Source organism: Mustelus asterias, chromosome 17 (genome assembly GCF_964213995.1).
Source record: "Mustelus asterias chromosome 17, sMusAst1.hap1.1, whole genome shotgun sequence".
Lineage (NCBI taxonomy): Eukaryota > Metazoa > Chordata > Chondrichthyes > Carcharhiniformes > Triakidae > Mustelus > Mustelus asterias.
Window position 1 is genome coordinate 70,221,869 of NC_135817.1, and position 17,509 is coordinate 70,239,377.

The following is a 17,509-nucleotide window of genomic DNA, read 5'->3' on the forward strand; positions in this document are numbered from 1 at the left end:
GCCACCACTTGAGTATTGTGTGCAGTTTTGATCTCCTCGTCTGAGGAAGGACATTCTTGCTATTGAGGGAGTCCAGCGAAGGTTAACCAGACTGATTCCTGGAATGACAGGACTGACATATGGAGAGAGATTGGATCAGCTGGGCTTGTACTCACTGGAATTTAGAGGAATGAGAGGGGATCTCTCAGAAACATATAAAATCCTGATGGAATTGGACAGGCTGAACGCGGGAAGAATGTTCCCGATGTTTGGGAAGTCCAGAATGAGGGGTCACAGTCTAAGAATAAGGGATAAGCCATTCAGAACCAAGATTAGGAAGAACTTTTTCACTCAGTTGTGAACTTGTGGAATTCTCTAGCACAGAAAGCTGTTGGAACCAGTTCATTAGATAAGAGGGAGCTGGGCGTGGCCTTCGCGTCTAAAGGGATCAAGGCCTTTGGAGAGAAAGTGGGAATGGAATACTGAAAGTGCAAGATCAGTAATGATCATATTGAATGGTGGTGTAGGCTCAAAGGGCCGAATGGCCTACTGCTTCACCTATTTTCTATGTTTCTACTCTCTGTTTTAACACGAGATGTGTTCTTGAGGCAATTTTAGAAAGCAATTATGTCAGGAGTAACAAAATCATCACTCTGCATCACAGATAAATATTTTGTGGAATTCTGAAACACTGGAGGTTTAAGGAGTAATTACATATTCGGTGAACAAGTGTTCATAGTGGGAAGAAAGCAAAATATTTCCTGGTGTCATTCATACAAGTTGATTAGCACAGTATTCTTTGAAGTAATAACTTAATGTATCCATTATAAAGGACTGGGCATTAATTCACAACGACTTAAAATGCCTACTTGTTGAACTTTGATCACACTAAGTGCCAAATAGAAAGTTTGAAGATAGTCACAATACTTTGCTCATAACCATTTCCTAGATCGGTTCCTTCCCCAGAACTTAATATGGATTCATTTACAAATTAGAGCAGAAAATGGCTCCTGCATTATTTTACAACATTAAGAATCTCAGATCTTATTAAAAATGTTCTGTGATGGGAAGAATGCACAAGGTGAAATAATAAAGTGACTGGAAATTACACAGTTTACTGCACTTATTGTGAGACAAGCTAATCATTTGACATTTTCAGAGAAAACTAGTGAATCGCAAACAACAAAATCCTAGTCATTGTAAACCTGTTTATGAGTGTTGAGAGGAGATCCTTGGACTCTGAAGTTTAGAATGAAAAATCTAGTCCTATTGTATACTATGCAAACAAGTTCCAGATACTGTCCCGGCATTCACAAGCTAAAAAGAAAATAAGAATCCGTCACTGCAGCAAAAATAATAAAAATATTTTAAAAATGGACACAATTTATTTGTTAATACTGATTTTTATAAAATATTTTACAAGAAACATAAAATATTTAAAAGGTTACTTGAATGCTCAATTGAAAAAAGATCAAAAGAATGTTGAACAAAGTATAAATTAATTGCACACATTACTATTTTGCCCTGTGTTAGACAAATAAAAGGGCATCCTGCTCAACAGAACATTGAGTTAGATGAAAATAAACCCTAATAAAAAACTGCAGTAGTTTCTTATTGAAGAAAAGTCCTCCGGTTCAGAGCACAGGTCGTACCTGATTGCCAATGAACTCTATCAACAGAATGATGAGGCTTCCACCTGCAGGCAGTCCTTAGTAGTGCACCGCATCATTTCAAGGAGGTGAAGAGTTACTGTTCAGCTCAGAAGTACAGAGCAATGTTAACATATCACACCAGAATACAGTTTCTACAAGAGAGACTTTTGCTCACCATTTAAACAAAGAACACAACCTTCAAATCACATGTTCAACACAAGTGAACCTACTAGATGGTTACACAAAAATAGCTGAGGTGTGACTGTCAGCAGAAAATATGATGGTTACATCGTGAGCCTACAGAAAGTTAGACAGCAGCTCAATATCACCTGCAGGATAGCTGGTACCTGCAAGTTGCTATAGGACTGTACATTTTTCACAGGTTTCATCTGTCATATGAAATCCAGAAGGTCCCATAACATCAAGGGCCCTATGAAATGCCCTCTACTCAATGTCACAAACTTCAAGAAGATTTCCAGAGTTCAGACTTTGTGCAACAAATGTAGCCCATGAATAATATACATCTCCAGTTACGGGTGCCTTGAGAGAGAAGCCTCTCTGCTTTGCTACTAATGCACATTACAGCTATTTAGCTTTAAACATTTACACGAAAGGACATAAGAAAACTAAATAAGACAAGCTGACCAGTGCAAAGGAAAAAAAGTCAAATTGAGAGTGAACAAAAATCTGAATATCGGATGAATGTGCCTGGCAAAAGGATGCCATTCAAATTTATTTAAGGTAAACCATTTGGCAAGACAAGTGTCACTCCTGAAACGGATTTCAAGATCTAATTCTAATAACAGCTGCTGGCTTTGCTGTAGATCTGGAATGGTGAGCTACAAGTGATCTGGTGAGGTGCATCCTCAATTGAATAATGATCAGTTTGCAGGATTTTAAAACCAATGCAAAATAGTTCGTTCCTCTGGAAAATGTTTTTTTTTTAAAAAAAAAAGAACACACCTCAACACAAGACTAATAATGGCTACAACATTAACATTGTGAATTGGCTGTCAAACTGAAAATACTGAAAAAAATTAACATTTGCCTTAACATTTTTGACAACTTCTAATGGAAAGCAGCAATTCTCCCACTACACTCAGGAGGTATTATTTTGATTTAGATAGGGGCAAACTGTGAAGAGTGAACATTCCAACCCCGTCTGCAACAGACCCCATTCAAAAGGAACACAAATTGGCTGCAGCATCAGCCACCTTCAAGTTAACTTTGAACGAAAGTATAAAACAATGATTTTGACTGGAAATGAAAACCCCAACAATTTCCCCCAATTTTTACATGACCACCCAATGCCTAAATTACCCCAACTGTATTTAATCCACCGGAAATTATGGTGAGCTGGACTGAGTGCATTAATGCATTTATAAATATCATAAAAATAAAAATTACATTAAAAATATTGCTTGCAATTCTCTCTTCCCCCCCCCCCCCCCTTATCTCTTCAAAGTTTAAGATCTTTGAAGATCCACAGGTTGTCTGTAACTTTACCAATGCTATTGTGTGGACAGGCCAGTAGAGGACAGTATAATAGCAGGGAGACATAATTTGAGCATTCCACAGCCGATAGCGTACCACAAAATACAGCAGTCTCAGAAGCTAAGATCAAGAAACTACCATAATCCTGTTGCTGCAATTTATGAAAAATATTATTCAATAGCCACAATATTATGCATCATTCAGTGGTTTAAAAGGCAGCTAGTTTTAATATTTCCTTTCAGTTTCTGGGTTTAGTGATCAAGACACCTTAAACTGCTCAGAATAAGGAACAGTTCAAGTCAGGTTTCAACTACTATTTAGGTCTGAATTATTCAGGCTCAAAGCTATGAAGCAAACCAGTTACCTGCAATGCTATTTACTGAAATTTTACTACAAAAGGCTAGTCATCATTTACATAACAATGATGGATATTTGCCCTGAGTTTTGATTCACCGGAAATTATGGTGACACAAGGCAAAGCTAAACCTGCCATTCCTTTCACCAATGTAATGTAGAGAACCGGCATCAACAGAACCAAGTTAGTTTATTATCCATTATCGAGTAAATAAGTTCCTCCTACCAATGTGAAGAGAGGACGAGACACTTCAAGAATTGACAGGAAGCAGTTCACCATTCACAGCTTACCAGGACATCTGGCACAATGTTAGCAGTGCAAAGTCCGTTCCTTTCTTCGGACTGAATGGTCGGCTGACACTGGTTTTCAAGGTAAGAGTTTTAACAACACCAGGTTAAAGTCCAACAGGTTTATTTGGTGGCAAATACCATTAGCTTTCGGAGCGCTGCTCCTTCGTCGAAGGAGCAGCGCTCCGAAAGCTAATGGTATTTGCTACCAAATAAACCTGTTGGACATTAACCTGGTGTTGTTAAAACTCTTACTGTGTTTACCCCAGTCCAACGCCGGCATCTCCACATCATGACTGGTTTTCAATCAGTGATACCAGACTTGAAAAATTGACTACTTGAACTTTTCAAAACAAAAGGGGTGTTGACACTGATAACATACTGCCAGAAGATAATGGTATCATCCCAATGCAAACTCACAAATGGCAAAACCGATATTCTTATTCTACTACGCCTGGCAAAACCGATGCTCTTATCCTGTTACACAGTTCTATTACTATATTGGCACATAATTGAATGGAGGCAGTTTTACATTCATTTGGCCATAATCAGTGTTTAGATGCGGTGTACTGTCTCTGATGCATTCCTATATCCAGCATTATAAATCATGTTTTTTTTTAAAAACCTGACAAATTTTAACTTTGGAATTGATCCAGTAAGCAATGTCACAATTCACGAAAGTGGGTCAGCATTTTTTTTTTGTTGCACTAACCAGAAACTTCAAAACTAGTTTTGTTCTGTCAGAATACAACACAGCTGAAGTAGCTGGGTCTTAAGATAAGGAGGGAAAATAGAAATAATTAAAAAAATACATTAAAGGCTGTGCACAATGGAAAGCTGCCACGGTTACAGTCAAAAAATTACCTTGAAAGGCAATACATAGACAAATATATGTAACTCCACATTCGGAAATTAGTTTTTTAATAAAGAAATTTCACTTTATCTCAGAGAAGACTCAGTAGTGAAGGCCACATGCTTTTTGCACCTGTTGAATAGGCTGAAATGCAGCAAGTTAAAGCATCTTCGTAAAGAAGTTATTTAGTCCGTGCCTGGATTAAATGATGAGGGAGAAGAGGTCAAAAACGGCAGTGTGTCCCCATCAGTGCTGATGACATGAAAGGAATGCTGCAGCAGGGCTGACAGGCCCCAGAGTCCAGACGTAAAAAAATACCAAGATCGATAAGACTGTATTATTCCACTTAAAACAGTTCAGGTGACTTTCAAAAGATTCTTTTGACAGCGGTAAGCAGCAAAGATCTCAAGCAATTCACAGGAGTGAAATTCAAGGACAGTAAACTTTCTTCTTCTCAGTTGAACCCTGATTCTTAACATTATGGCTAATAAAAATACATACTCATCATTCTCTATCTTCTACCAGAAACCTTTCCAAGAAACCCGCAGAAACACTCTGTACTCAGTCAGCACACAATTGTTCCACCAGTTGAATGCTACTTTAAAATTCAATGCTCTCCAGAAATATTTCGAACTGCTCCTTGCTACGGATTGAGGCGCGTTGAAATCGGAGGAAAGCAGGCAAATTCTCTTAAAATATTTCTTGCCATCTCTACATTATTGTTCGCTATTTGAAGGGCTCGCTTTACATCTTCAAAGGAGTAGCCTTCTCCCATCAGTTTTGCAATTTTAGCATCCACATTTTCTCCTGCTTGGCTACTGTGCAAAGAGGTTGGCTCTTGAACATGGTTTTTCTTGTGGTAACCATCTGGTGCAGTCCTACGGGGCAGTGGCTTAGGAGGTCTGGCAGGAGCTTGGGAAGTATCTGAAATAGAAAACAAACCAATGAAATATTAAAGTCCAAGGACAGAATGACAAATGAAAATTGTCAAGTGACACATGTCCCCTTATCACCTCAGTTGATTGTTAAGAGTTTAAATAATGAAATACCCAAGCAGCCAAGCACTTCTGGCAAAAAGAACAACCCAACTTGCATAATTTTATTTGCGTCACTGTGATATATGGACACTCTACATCATGCACACTCACTCTTCGATAACATTTGGGACGACACGTTGGCACAGTGGTCAACACTGCTGCCTCACACCGCCAGGGACCCAGGTTCAATTCTGGCCTCAGGTCACTCTGTGTGGAGTTTGCATATTCGCCCCCTGTCTGCGTGGGTTTCCTCCGGATGCTCTGGTTTCCTTCCACAGTCCAAAAGATGTGCAGGTTAGGTTGATTGGCCATAGTCACTTGCCCCTTGGTATCAGGGGATTGGAGAGTAAATATATGGGTTGACGGGAATAAGGCCTGGGTGGCATTATGGCCAGTGCAGACTTGATGGGCTGAATGGCCTCCCTCTGCACCGTAGGGATTCTATGATTTCCGTATACCATCAGGTAATTATAATGCAGAAAGGTGAGAACTCTCAGATTACTGTCAATTGTAACTCCTCCGTAAAGCAAATTTAGTAGCTAACAGTCATCAAATCTGGTTTTAACACCAGAGGTTCCAGTGTCCCAAAAAGAAGCTACCTAGTTTCATCCTTTTGGATTGATGATCTGCACATCAGTGTTTGAAGTCAAAACAAAGTGTTGGAAAATGATTGAAAGTGAGCACCATAACTGGATTGTGTTTGTGCAATGTACATAATAGTCAAAATACTACAACTCTGACATACTGGAATAGTGTTTCTCATAACCCAGATCCATCAGCATTTGCGGCCAATAGACTATTTGATTCCATTTATCCTTGGTTCCTCAAGTTCATGCTTTTCCTCTCATACCTGCTAATGATGGGAGTTGATCATATTCTTGTGATATCCTGTTGGATTTCTGATTGTCTTCAACCGTCCTTCTAACTGGAGGTACAGGAACACTTGGTGGGTCAAAGACAGCATCTATTTGCAAATAGAAAACATTTGACGTAATTCTTAACTTTAAACATTTATTCAGCACCTCATCACATGCCTCAGAAATGTCGCAAAATGCTTTATATAAAATGTATTATTCAAACACAGTTGCTATGTGGGCAAGCAAAGTAACTGGTTCGTCTGCAGCACAGTGATGAACATGCAAATTAGGGGCAGTAGTAGACCACCCGACCCCTTGAGCTTCCTCCACCGCCATTCATGATGATCATGAGTGATCAGCCTGTGGCCTCAACTCCACATTCTGCTTATCCCCGCTAGCCTTTGGTTTCCTTGTTGAGCAAGAATCTAACCACCATGCCTTAAAAATATTCAATGGCCCTTCCTCCACCTCTCTCTCTCTCGAGGGGGAGTTCCAAGGATTCACAACCCTTAAAAAAAAATTATTCTCATCTCAATCTTAAATGGAAGAACCCTTATTTCTAAATGGTGTCCCCTAGATCTAGTCTCTCCCACAAAGGAAAACATCCTTTCAGCATCCACTTTTTCTTTTAATTTGATTCTATTTTAACACTTGAGTTAATGACGAATGGTGTCTCCTTTCCTTCTCGTTTTGTTTCTCACTGGAATGCATCTTTTTTGAATAAGATAAAATATCTCCTTCTACATCTCTACTGGCTCATCACTCTACCCAATTTCTTAGTTCTGCCTTTGCTCTGTCTTCATGCAAAATTTGTGATCATTGCTACTGGAGGGTCCCTTCGAGGTCATTAATTAATCCTGTCTCATTGCACATTATCAGAATAGCCTGCTCTCTGGTTGGTGCTAAAAAGTGTTGCTCTAAAAAACTGTCTTGCAAACACCAATTAACTCGACATCCAAGCTATCTTTGTCAATCTGATTTATCCAATCTATATGTAGATTAATATCACCTGATCATCGCCTTACCTTTCTCACAAGCTCCCATTATTTATTCCTTTATACTCCATTCTATGGTTACTGTCAGGGGACCACAAACCACAAGAGACTTCTTATCTTTACTATTTCTCAGTACTATCCAAACTAATTCTACATCTTGATCTCCAGAACCAAGGTCATCTCTCTCTCTATTGTACTAACGTCACCCTTAATTAACTGCAGATAACATGGAGGAGTTAAGAGATTTATAGAAGGTCAAACTCTAGTTGGATGTTGGATTGGCTAAGGTTGAGTACAAGAGGACCACATTTATTGAGCCAAGTAATATTTGTTGCCCTTGCCTTCTCCATAACCTTTCTGCTGGTGTTAAACAAAGTAATTCATTTGATGACTCGCAACTTAGCAGGGGGTGATGAATTTGTTCCTTAATTATGCTAACTACTCATATTTGGAATTAAGCCAACTTCTTTCAGCATCTGTGCAAATCACCAACATGGAAGCAGAGTATATAATACGAACCTCCATCTTATGTTTTAGGAAATGCTTCTGCATGTTTCTGCTTATGCCCTCCCCATTACAACTCTTTTTGAAGCAGTTGAATATTATCCATGATGATTTACAGTAGATATTTTTTAGCAGAATGGCAATACAATTTCTAACTACGATCACGCTGGTTTATAGTGGTTTCCATAAATGATCAAATCAACAAGCGCCTGCCCTACTGCAAACGTCACATGCCCCCGGCTCAATAAGATATTACTTGAAGATCAAAGCAGTTTGCTTTAATGGCATAGTATATTAAATGAAGACACCTAGAGAAAGGAATTAAACAGTTTTCAAGCAAGTTGCAAACTGAACAATGCATTGTCACAAAATTACTTCTGAAATGGTCAGTAAAACTGATGAAGCTGGCAGCAGCAAACAACTTGAGTTCAAAAAAGGACTGAAATAATTAGCAAGTCTGTGAAACTCTATAAATAACTTTCTTCTGCATTTGCACAATAAAAATGGAGCCTGGTTTAAATTACCACAGTTTAATGATGTGCTAGAGAGTTTGCAATAGACTTCAAATGATCTTGGCTCTAAAATACCTAAGTCGATTTGAAGACCAAGAAACACAATTTACCAAGTGTTAAATTTCACCGTCATATTGAGATACTTGCAGCCCAAAAGGTACAACACTGAGTGAGTGAGACCAGATCTGAATTTACACTCTAAAGTAATGCAAGATGTCTCACAACACCAGGTTAAAGTCCAACAGGTTTATTTGGAATCCCAAGCTTTCGGAGCACTGCTCCTTCATCAGCTGAGTTCTCCACATCTAAAGTAATGAACTGTGCTCAGGCTCATTAACAGAACGAAGACAGCCAAGCCAACTGGGAGTTTTGGGGTAAAGGGATCAAGGCATATTGGGTAGAAGGGGAAGGATCAGGATATTGAATTTGATGATAAGCCGTGAACATAATGAATGGTGAAGCAGGCTTGAAGGACTGAATGGCCTACATCTGCTTCTAGTTTCTATGAGTGCCTAGCCATTTCTCAAAGCAGCCTGGGAGGTCAATCAAGAGCACGCGCGGAAAGTGAAGTGGATAGCATCGACACACAAGGGATCAGGGCAAGAGAAGAAAATAAAAACTTACAAGAAGATATGGAATTCCATAGAAATATTCCGTACATAGATATTGTGTTAAAAATCCCACATCATCAATAAAATAAAATCTTGTATCACATTTAGAATGAAAACTGGCTGAATAAACTTTGCATGCTATACAGTACTACATCCTCTCCTGAGTGGAGATGCTACAGTGCCACCACTGGTTAGGGTATAATTCAAGGGGTTCCAATTTACATTACTGACTTCTATTATAAATGTAGACACATTGTTTTATAATGGAAATATAAAAACAAAGTGCAACATTTTAAAATGGGGACTGAATTATATGTGTGCACTCTGGTCCAATTACCTCCAACCTTTTCAATTATTTGTGCCCGATGATTACATCTGGTATTCACTCCATCTGTGTTAACGTATTATATTAACAATATTTGAAGAGTATACAAACTATGTAACTTGAAGAATTTAACAAAGAAATCCAATTGCTGGGACTCGTGTTATGTTTGTCAATAAACCAACAAGCAGAGGCAGGGTCAGAGTCAGCATGGATTTATAAAGGGGAAATCATGCTTGACAAATCTGTTGGAATTCTTTGAAGATGTAACTTGTAAAGTTGACAAGGGGGAGTCAGTTGATGCGGTATATTTGGACTTTCAGAAAGCGTTTGACAAAGTCCCGCATTAGAGATTATCGTGCAAGATTAAAGCGCATGGGATTGGGGGAAGTGTACTGAGATGGATAGAAAACTGGTTAACAGAGAGGAACCAAAGAAGGAATTAATGGGTGCTTTTCAAATTGGCAAGCAGTAACTAATGAAGTGCCACAGGGATCGGTGCTGGGACCCCAGCTATTCACAATATGCATTAATGATTTGGATGAGGGAACAAAATGTAACATCTCAAAGTTTGCAGATGATACTAAGTTGGGTGGGAGGGTGAACTGTGACAAGGGTGCAGAGATCCTTCAGAATGATCTGGACAGGTTGGGTGAGTGGGCAAATCAATGGCAGATGCAGTATAATTTGGATAAATGAGAGGTTATTCACTTTGGAAGCAAAAACAAGAAGGATTACCTCCTGAATGGCTGGAAATTGGGAGAGGGAAGTGTGCAGCGGGACCTGGGTGTCCTTGTACACCAGTCACTGAAGGTAAGCATGCAGGGGCAGCAGGTGGTAAAGACGACAAATGGCATGTTGGCCTTCATTGCAAGAGGTTTCGAGGACAGGAGCAGGGATGTATTGTTGCAATTATATAGGGCCTTGGTGAGGCCACACCTAGAAAATTGTGCGCAGTTTTGGTCTCCTTTTCTGAGGAAGGATGTTCTTGCTCTCAAGGGAGTGCAGCAAAGATTTACCAGGTTGATTCCGGGACTGACATATGAGAGATTGACTAGGTTAGGATTGCTTTCGCTGGAGTTCAGACGAATGAGGGGGGGAATCTCAGAGATGTATAAAATTCTAACAAGACTAGATAGGGTACATGCAGGGAGGATGTTCACGATGGTGGGGGAGTCCAGAACCAGAGGTCACAGTCTGAAGATTTAGGATGGAGGCGAGGAGACATTTCTTCACCCGAAGAGTGGTGGGCCTGTGAAATTCATTACTACAGGAAGTAGTTGATGCCAAAACATTGCATGTATTGAAGAAACGGCTGGATATAGCACCTGGGGCGAATGGGATCAAAGGTTACGGGGAGAAAGCAGGATTAGGCTACTGAGTTGGATGATCAGCCAGGATCGTAATGCATGGCAGAGCAGGCTCGAAGGGCCAAATGGCCTCCTCCTGCTCTTATCTTCTATGTTTCTATGTAAACCCTGGCAGTTGAGTATATTTAGAGAACCACATTCAGAAACTCACCTTTACCGACATACAGAAACCAATCACAACATACAGAAAACTGGATTACCTGCACTGAAATGGAACGGGTCATGGCCAGATGTGGGTCTGCTGCCTGAGCCAGAGGATCTGGGCAGATCAGGGAGGCTGACCCTTACAGGTGGTGGGGGCGGAGGCAATGAGAGAGGAAGGAAGTCAAATGCATTATCACCTGTTGGTAAAAAACACACACATTTAATCCTCAATGAAGTACAAACCTAAACAACTTAAAAGGACTGTGAGACCAGTTGATACAACAAAGTTTTTAAATTAACGTTAACCTCAAATTCTAAACGGTAAATGCACAGTGGTTAGCACTGCTGCCTCACAGCACCAGGGACCCAGGTTCGATTCCCGGCTTGGGTCACTGTCTGTGTGGAGTTTGCACATTCTCCCCGTGTCTGTGTGGGTTTCCTCCGGGTGCTCCGGTTTCCTCCCACAGTCTGAAAGACATGCTGACTAGATGTATTGACCCGAACATGCATTGATCCGGGGTGTGGCAACTACAGGAATTTCACAGTAACTTCAATGCAGTGTTAATGTAAGCCTTACTTGTGACTAATAAATAAACTTTACTTTAAGTCTATGAAGGACAAAATTGGAGACGAGCAGTTAAAAAAAACTGTCACCACAATTTTCAACAAAACACAAGTGCTGATTTTGCACAAAATAAATGATTTCTTCCAACAAAATGTTGTAACATTTGTGAAGGAGAAATGGTTCCTATCATGACCATTTTTTGGGTAAAAAGATAGAAGCTGTAAAGGAAAAACTGGTGAGAAATCAAATTTAAATATGTTCTGTAAATATGGCATCAAAAATTACCAAAACCAATAGTTCATTCAGTCCAACAATGTGACTTACTAACTGGTTCAATGCACTCCAGTACAGTTTACTGTGCTGCATTAACAATGTTTTTTTTTCTATTAGCCATTATATCAAAGCTTTAGTCTGATTTTGGAACTGACATGAAATCCATAAAAGTTTGCTATAACTTTATTTTATTTTTTAAACCTTGTAATTTTTCCCACTGGCTGTTGTAAACTCTTTCATCAAAACACTTGGCTGTGAGCAACAATATTACCAGTATCTCTGTTATTGTAAATCAGCAAAACATTCAGCTGCAGCCAGGACTATGAGCTCTGCCAATCTCCAACCTAAGTGATAGCACCTCACCTGATATCTATGCACAGTTAATGCTAAGAGAACTCAAATAATCTATACTGGGAGGAGGACATGGAGGTTTTGAACCTGCCCAGGAAATAGGCATGCAAACTTGTGCCTGCAGGTGATCCACCTTCACTCGAGTCTGAACATTTTCAGGAATATTCTATTGGAAAATTCTTTCCAGCCGCTCAGCTAGAAAACAAAGTTTTTTTTTAGGTTAGAGACTGAGCCAAATAAGTCTCGAGAGAAAGAATTTCAATAGAACAGGAAGTAGTTTGTGGGACATTTAATAAATAGAAATTAAAATTGCCAACAATCTGATTTTACTGCCCGTCATACATGTTGAAGACAAATATTTATGTATTTGTAATCAAAGTAATGAGATTAAACCCTTAACTGTATGCTGTCATGTGAAAACTGTGTACCTGGAGGAACTAGAAGGTCATAATCAGAGGGTGTTCTGTTCAATGAGGAACAACTGGGTTTTTGGTTATCTCTTGCTGGAAGTCGAGCAGGTGGTAAGGGAGCTGGAACAATCGACATCTCAAAAACGTCATCTGAAAACACCAGAAATATATTTACCTCATTTACAAAAATAAACAGTGCAACATGCCATTTTATATTCATTTTCTTCCCTCATTTCCTAAAAGTTCAGTGTTTTATGGGTTACAGTTCTATAGATGCTGGCAACTCCTGAGTGCAGTAAGAAGTCTCACAACACCAGGTTAAAGTCCAACAGGTTTATTTGGTAGCAAATACCATAAGCTTTCGGAGCACAGCTCCTTCGTCAGATGGAGTGGATATCTGTTCTCAAACAGTGCAAACAGACACAGAAATCAAATTACAGAATACTGATTAGAATGCAAATCTCTACAGCCAGCCAGGTCTTAAATGTACAGACAATGTGGGTGGTTTCTACAACCTCCCGAGTGACCATTCCTTCTGCAGGAGCCCTCAAAGGGAGTGCAAGCAGCCATAGAAGATAGCATTGTTAAGCCTATTTATATCTTCAGACATCCAACTTAATGCACTTTTCATATAGGAAACGAGAGTCAGAACACTGGCTGATTTTCTTACACTCTAGCCCAAAGTTTTTTTAAAGATTACTTATTAGTGTCACAAGTAGGCTTACATTAACACTGCAATGGGATTACTGTGAAAATCCCCCAGGTTCCACACTCCAGTGCCTGTTCAGGTACACTGAGGGAGAATTTAAGCATGGCCAATGCATCTATCCAGCGCGACTTTCGGATTGAGAGAGGAAACCAGAGCACCCGGAGGAAACCCACATGGACATGGGGAGAACATGCAGACTCTGAACAGACAGTGACCCAAGCGGGAATTGAACCCAGGTCCCTGGCACTGTGAGGCAACAGTGCTAACCACTCTGCTACTGTGAAGTCAATTATAACATCCCAACTTCTGCTCTGGTTGAAATCGTGAACACTACACAGTGAAGAAATGGAATGCAATCTATATCGTTTCGTGTCACACTTGCACATCACCTATGCCTTTTTAAGAGAAACATTACATTTTTTTGAAGAACAGTACCTTGTATAACAATACTCATTTAACAGATACAAGGTTTTGTGATGGACAGAGAACAACTTTCCCTAACATACAAATTATTGAGAAAGATTGAAAAATTTTCTGACCAGGTCATAGATTCTGAAAACAAGTGGGTGTCATGATCAGTGTAGCACTATAAGCCCTTATCTATAACCTTAATCTAAACTAAACTGGTGGTCATGATCAGCGTGTGTTTGAATCAGAAAGGAGCAATTCCTTGGATCAGGGAAGTAAAATAAAAAAAGCTATCTATTTTAGAATGTGCTCTCAAGTAGGCAGCAACAAAGTGTTGAAAAGGTCAGCAGACAAAGGTGTTTGTTGCATTACCCATGGACACCAAGTAACAAACTATACAATAACTTGCATTTATAAAGCATATCTGAATGTTGCAAAATGTACAGAGATATCAACACAATTTGATATCAAGATATGCAAGGAAATATTAAGATAGGTGACCAAATGCTTGATCAAAGAGGTATTTCTTAAAGAGCAACCTCAAGGAAGAGGTGGAGAGTTTTGGGGGGGGGGGGGGGTGGAGGGGGGTGGAGCGGGGGGAACATTTTCAGATCTAAGACCTAGGCTGCTGAAGGATTTAGCCATCATGGTTGTTGGGCTGGAGCAGGTTTGTAAATCGCTGTTAATTTTATCTAATTCTTATGATGAATATTGTGTGATGACAAATGCTCACATTTTATACTGGAACAGGTATCAACATTACTAGCAATAACTAAGAAAATGGGGCAACATTTCCTTTTTAAATGAAACTCATTTCTCTCTACAGCACCAAAATACGTGGACCAAAATCGATAAAAAAAACAAGTTGCACTCAGTGTTTGAACAGATTTCTGTTATTTTGTTAGTGCTAATATTTTTGCCCATTTCAATTTATTTAAAATAATTTTAATATTCAAAAGGTAAAATCAAATATATGTTACCTTTTTCCAACACTTTAGAATTCTTTGCTTCCGTCGTGCTAATGGGTGTTCCATTAGCACACTGTCCGTTTTCAAATACTCTGAAAAATTAAACAAGATGAAAAATAAAATTGGCGAAAGTTACAGAAATAAGAAGTGAGACAATAATTCAACTTGAACACAAGGATGATATTAGACATTCGGAATCACAAGCCAACATGGGGAGATATTGGTGGTATCATGGTAACATCACTGAACTAGTAACCCAGAGACCCAGGCTAATGCTCTGGGGACATGAGCTTCAATCCCACCATTGCAGCTGGTTGAATTCAGTCAGTAACAAAAAGAAAGCCTTGAATTGAAAGCTAGTCTCAGTAATGATGACCATGGAACTATTAGCAATTGTCATAAAAACCCATCTCTTCACTAATGTTCTTTAGGGAAGGAAATCTGCTGTTCTTGCCTGGTCTGGCCTATATGTGACTCCGGACCCACAGCAATGCAGTTGACTCTTAACTGCCCTCTGCACTGGCTTAGCAAGCCACTTAGTTGAAGGGCAATTAGGAATGGGCAACAAATGTGAGCCTTGCCATTAACTCCCACATTTCCATTAAAAAATGTCAGCAAGCACAAGGAAGATAATGGTTCAAACTTCCTTTTGAAATACAAAGTCTACAGGAACAAGTACAGCGGATTAGTATGCTGCCTCTCAACTCTGAGACCAAGGTTTGAATCTGTTGGGAGATTATGTACTCTACTGACTGTGAAGTAAAATGAATTAAATGGTGCTTAATTTTTAAAGCAGTTTAGAAGACAACATTTTATTTAAAATCTTATTTACACCTCCCTTGAACTCATTGATGTCATAAATAGAATTAGCATTTTGTCATGTTTTTCAATTCCGGATAAGGTTGTTTTTCCATCCAATATCACCGTGTCTTTCCTTGCTTGGATATGGTTCCAGAATTGTTGGGAACCCGAATGCATTTCACCAAATCGGCCGTGATTCATGAATGAATCTAGATAGCGAGCATTGGGAACTATTTCACCCTGGAGCATCACAACCAAGGCAAATCCAAGCAAGGAAAGACACGGTGATATTGGATGGAAAAACAACTTTATCCGGAATTGAAAAACATGACAAAATGCTAATTCTATTTATGACATCAATGAGTTCAAGGGAGGTGTAAATAAGACTTTAAAGAAAATGTTGTCTTCTAAACTGCTTTTAAAATTAAGCACCATTTAATTCAAGTGTTCAGTTTACTTCACAGTCAGTAGAGTACATAATCTCCCAACAGATTCAAACCTTGGTCTCAGAGTTGAGAGGCAGCATACTAATCCGCTGTACTTGTTCCTGTAGACTTTGTATTTCAAAAGGAAGTTTGAACCATTATCTTCCTTGTGCTCGCTGACTTTTTTTTCATGGAATGTGGGAGTTAATGGCAAGGCCCACATTTGTTGCCCATTCCCAATTGCCCTTCATTGGACATCCATACATTCACTGTCCCGTCCAACTTGGATTGACGGATAGTTAACAGGATTTGAAACTGAATTTTAACTTTTCTGACCAGGGTGACAACATCAGTTGCGGCATCCTGTCTGGAGCTTGGTCTAAATCACCCAACTCAAACCACCTCATTCAGTACTGACTGAAGATTGAAGCTGAAGGCTTCCTCGTCAGTATGACTGACCTACTGAATAGATAACCTTCCTAAGCCTTATAATGATGACTAATCTTCAGTGCTTACCAAAAAACTTAGGCTATCTTAAAAAGCAGAGCTTGCTGAAGTGAACTGTTAATTTAGGTTAAGGGATAGGTCAGCAGAGATGCAGTGCTAGACATTTAAGGGGATATTTCAGAATACACAAAATAGATACATTTCAATGAGAAGGGAAAATTCTAAATGGAGGATCCACCATCTGTGCTTAACTAATAAAATGAACATTAAAAGGCAAAAGTAAAGATAAAAGGAATAAAATTGATCTTATTCTATCCACTACAGCTCTGAAATCATTCCAGATTTGTGTGTTTAGCTAAAAATATTTTCTATTTTCCTGTTTATCAATGAAAAACTTACATGTTGATGTTTCTAAGCTCTCTATGCCAATCACTGAAGAATCTCACTTCAGACCTTAAAACAGATAACGTCCAAGACACAAACAAGTCCTCAACTCAAAGTTCTAAATACAGTATGGATAATTCCGCTTCGTACTTTTCATGCATTCATAGCCAATTACTTCCACCTGTTGGTCAACTCCAGGTGCCATTTCCTGCATCTATATCAATTTCCCATCAGAAACCTATATAATAAAAACTAAATGAGTGACTTTCAAAATAAAGCATGCATTTTCCAGCACTCATTCAGACAAGGATCAGACAACATTCTGCAAATATGATTGAAGTTAAAATTCTGACAATCTTTTAAATGGAAAGGAGCTCCCAAAATAAAGCCCAAAATTTTATTTAAGGTTTTTAAATATTATATAATATATTTTTAAATTATTTACAGTTGGCCATATATACTGGAAGAGGTGGGAAGAGGAGTATGTCAATGACTATTAGCTGATAGCAGCTATAAGGGTTCATACATGAATAGATCATTTGGCTGAAGCAACAATAGCCCTCAAAATCATACTCAGCAAAGTTTCATCATTCTCAGTATCAGAATGGAGGGGAGAAAACGAAAGAAAATAAATATATGAAGTGCTTAAAGTGTTTCTTTTCATTCCACACACAGATAAAAATTCAAAATTATTTCCAGTCCACTGTTGAAGTTAATAGATTTACATTAATCCATAATAAACCTGTTACTCTAGAATCCGGACACAGCATAGGGTTGCAGGTACATAGTTCCTTGA

The 17,509-nt window shown here is 39.0% G+C and overlaps 1 protein-coding gene across 1 annotated transcript in view; it reads right to left on the minus strand.

Annotated features, from left to right (window-relative positions):
• Positions 1-4,471: 4,471 nt before the first annotated feature.
• Positions 4,472-17,509, minus strand: part of cblb (Cbl proto-oncogene B, E3 ubiquitin protein ligase) — a 177,013-nt gene continuing 163,975 nt past the window's right edge. The window contains exons 13-17 of the mRNA XM_078232936.1: positions 14,669-14,748; positions 12,590-12,721; positions 11,029-11,169; positions 6,508-6,621; positions 4,472-5,544 (exon numbers count right to left, since the gene is read on the minus strand). Coding sequence (XP_078089062.1) covers positions 5,264-5,544; positions 6,508-6,621; positions 11,029-11,169; positions 12,590-12,721; positions 14,669-14,748 — 748 coding nt within the window. The 3' untranslated portion in view covers positions 4,472-5,263. The remainder of the gene's footprint in view (positions 5,545-6,507; positions 6,622-11,028; positions 11,170-12,589; positions 12,722-14,668; positions 14,749-17,509) is intronic.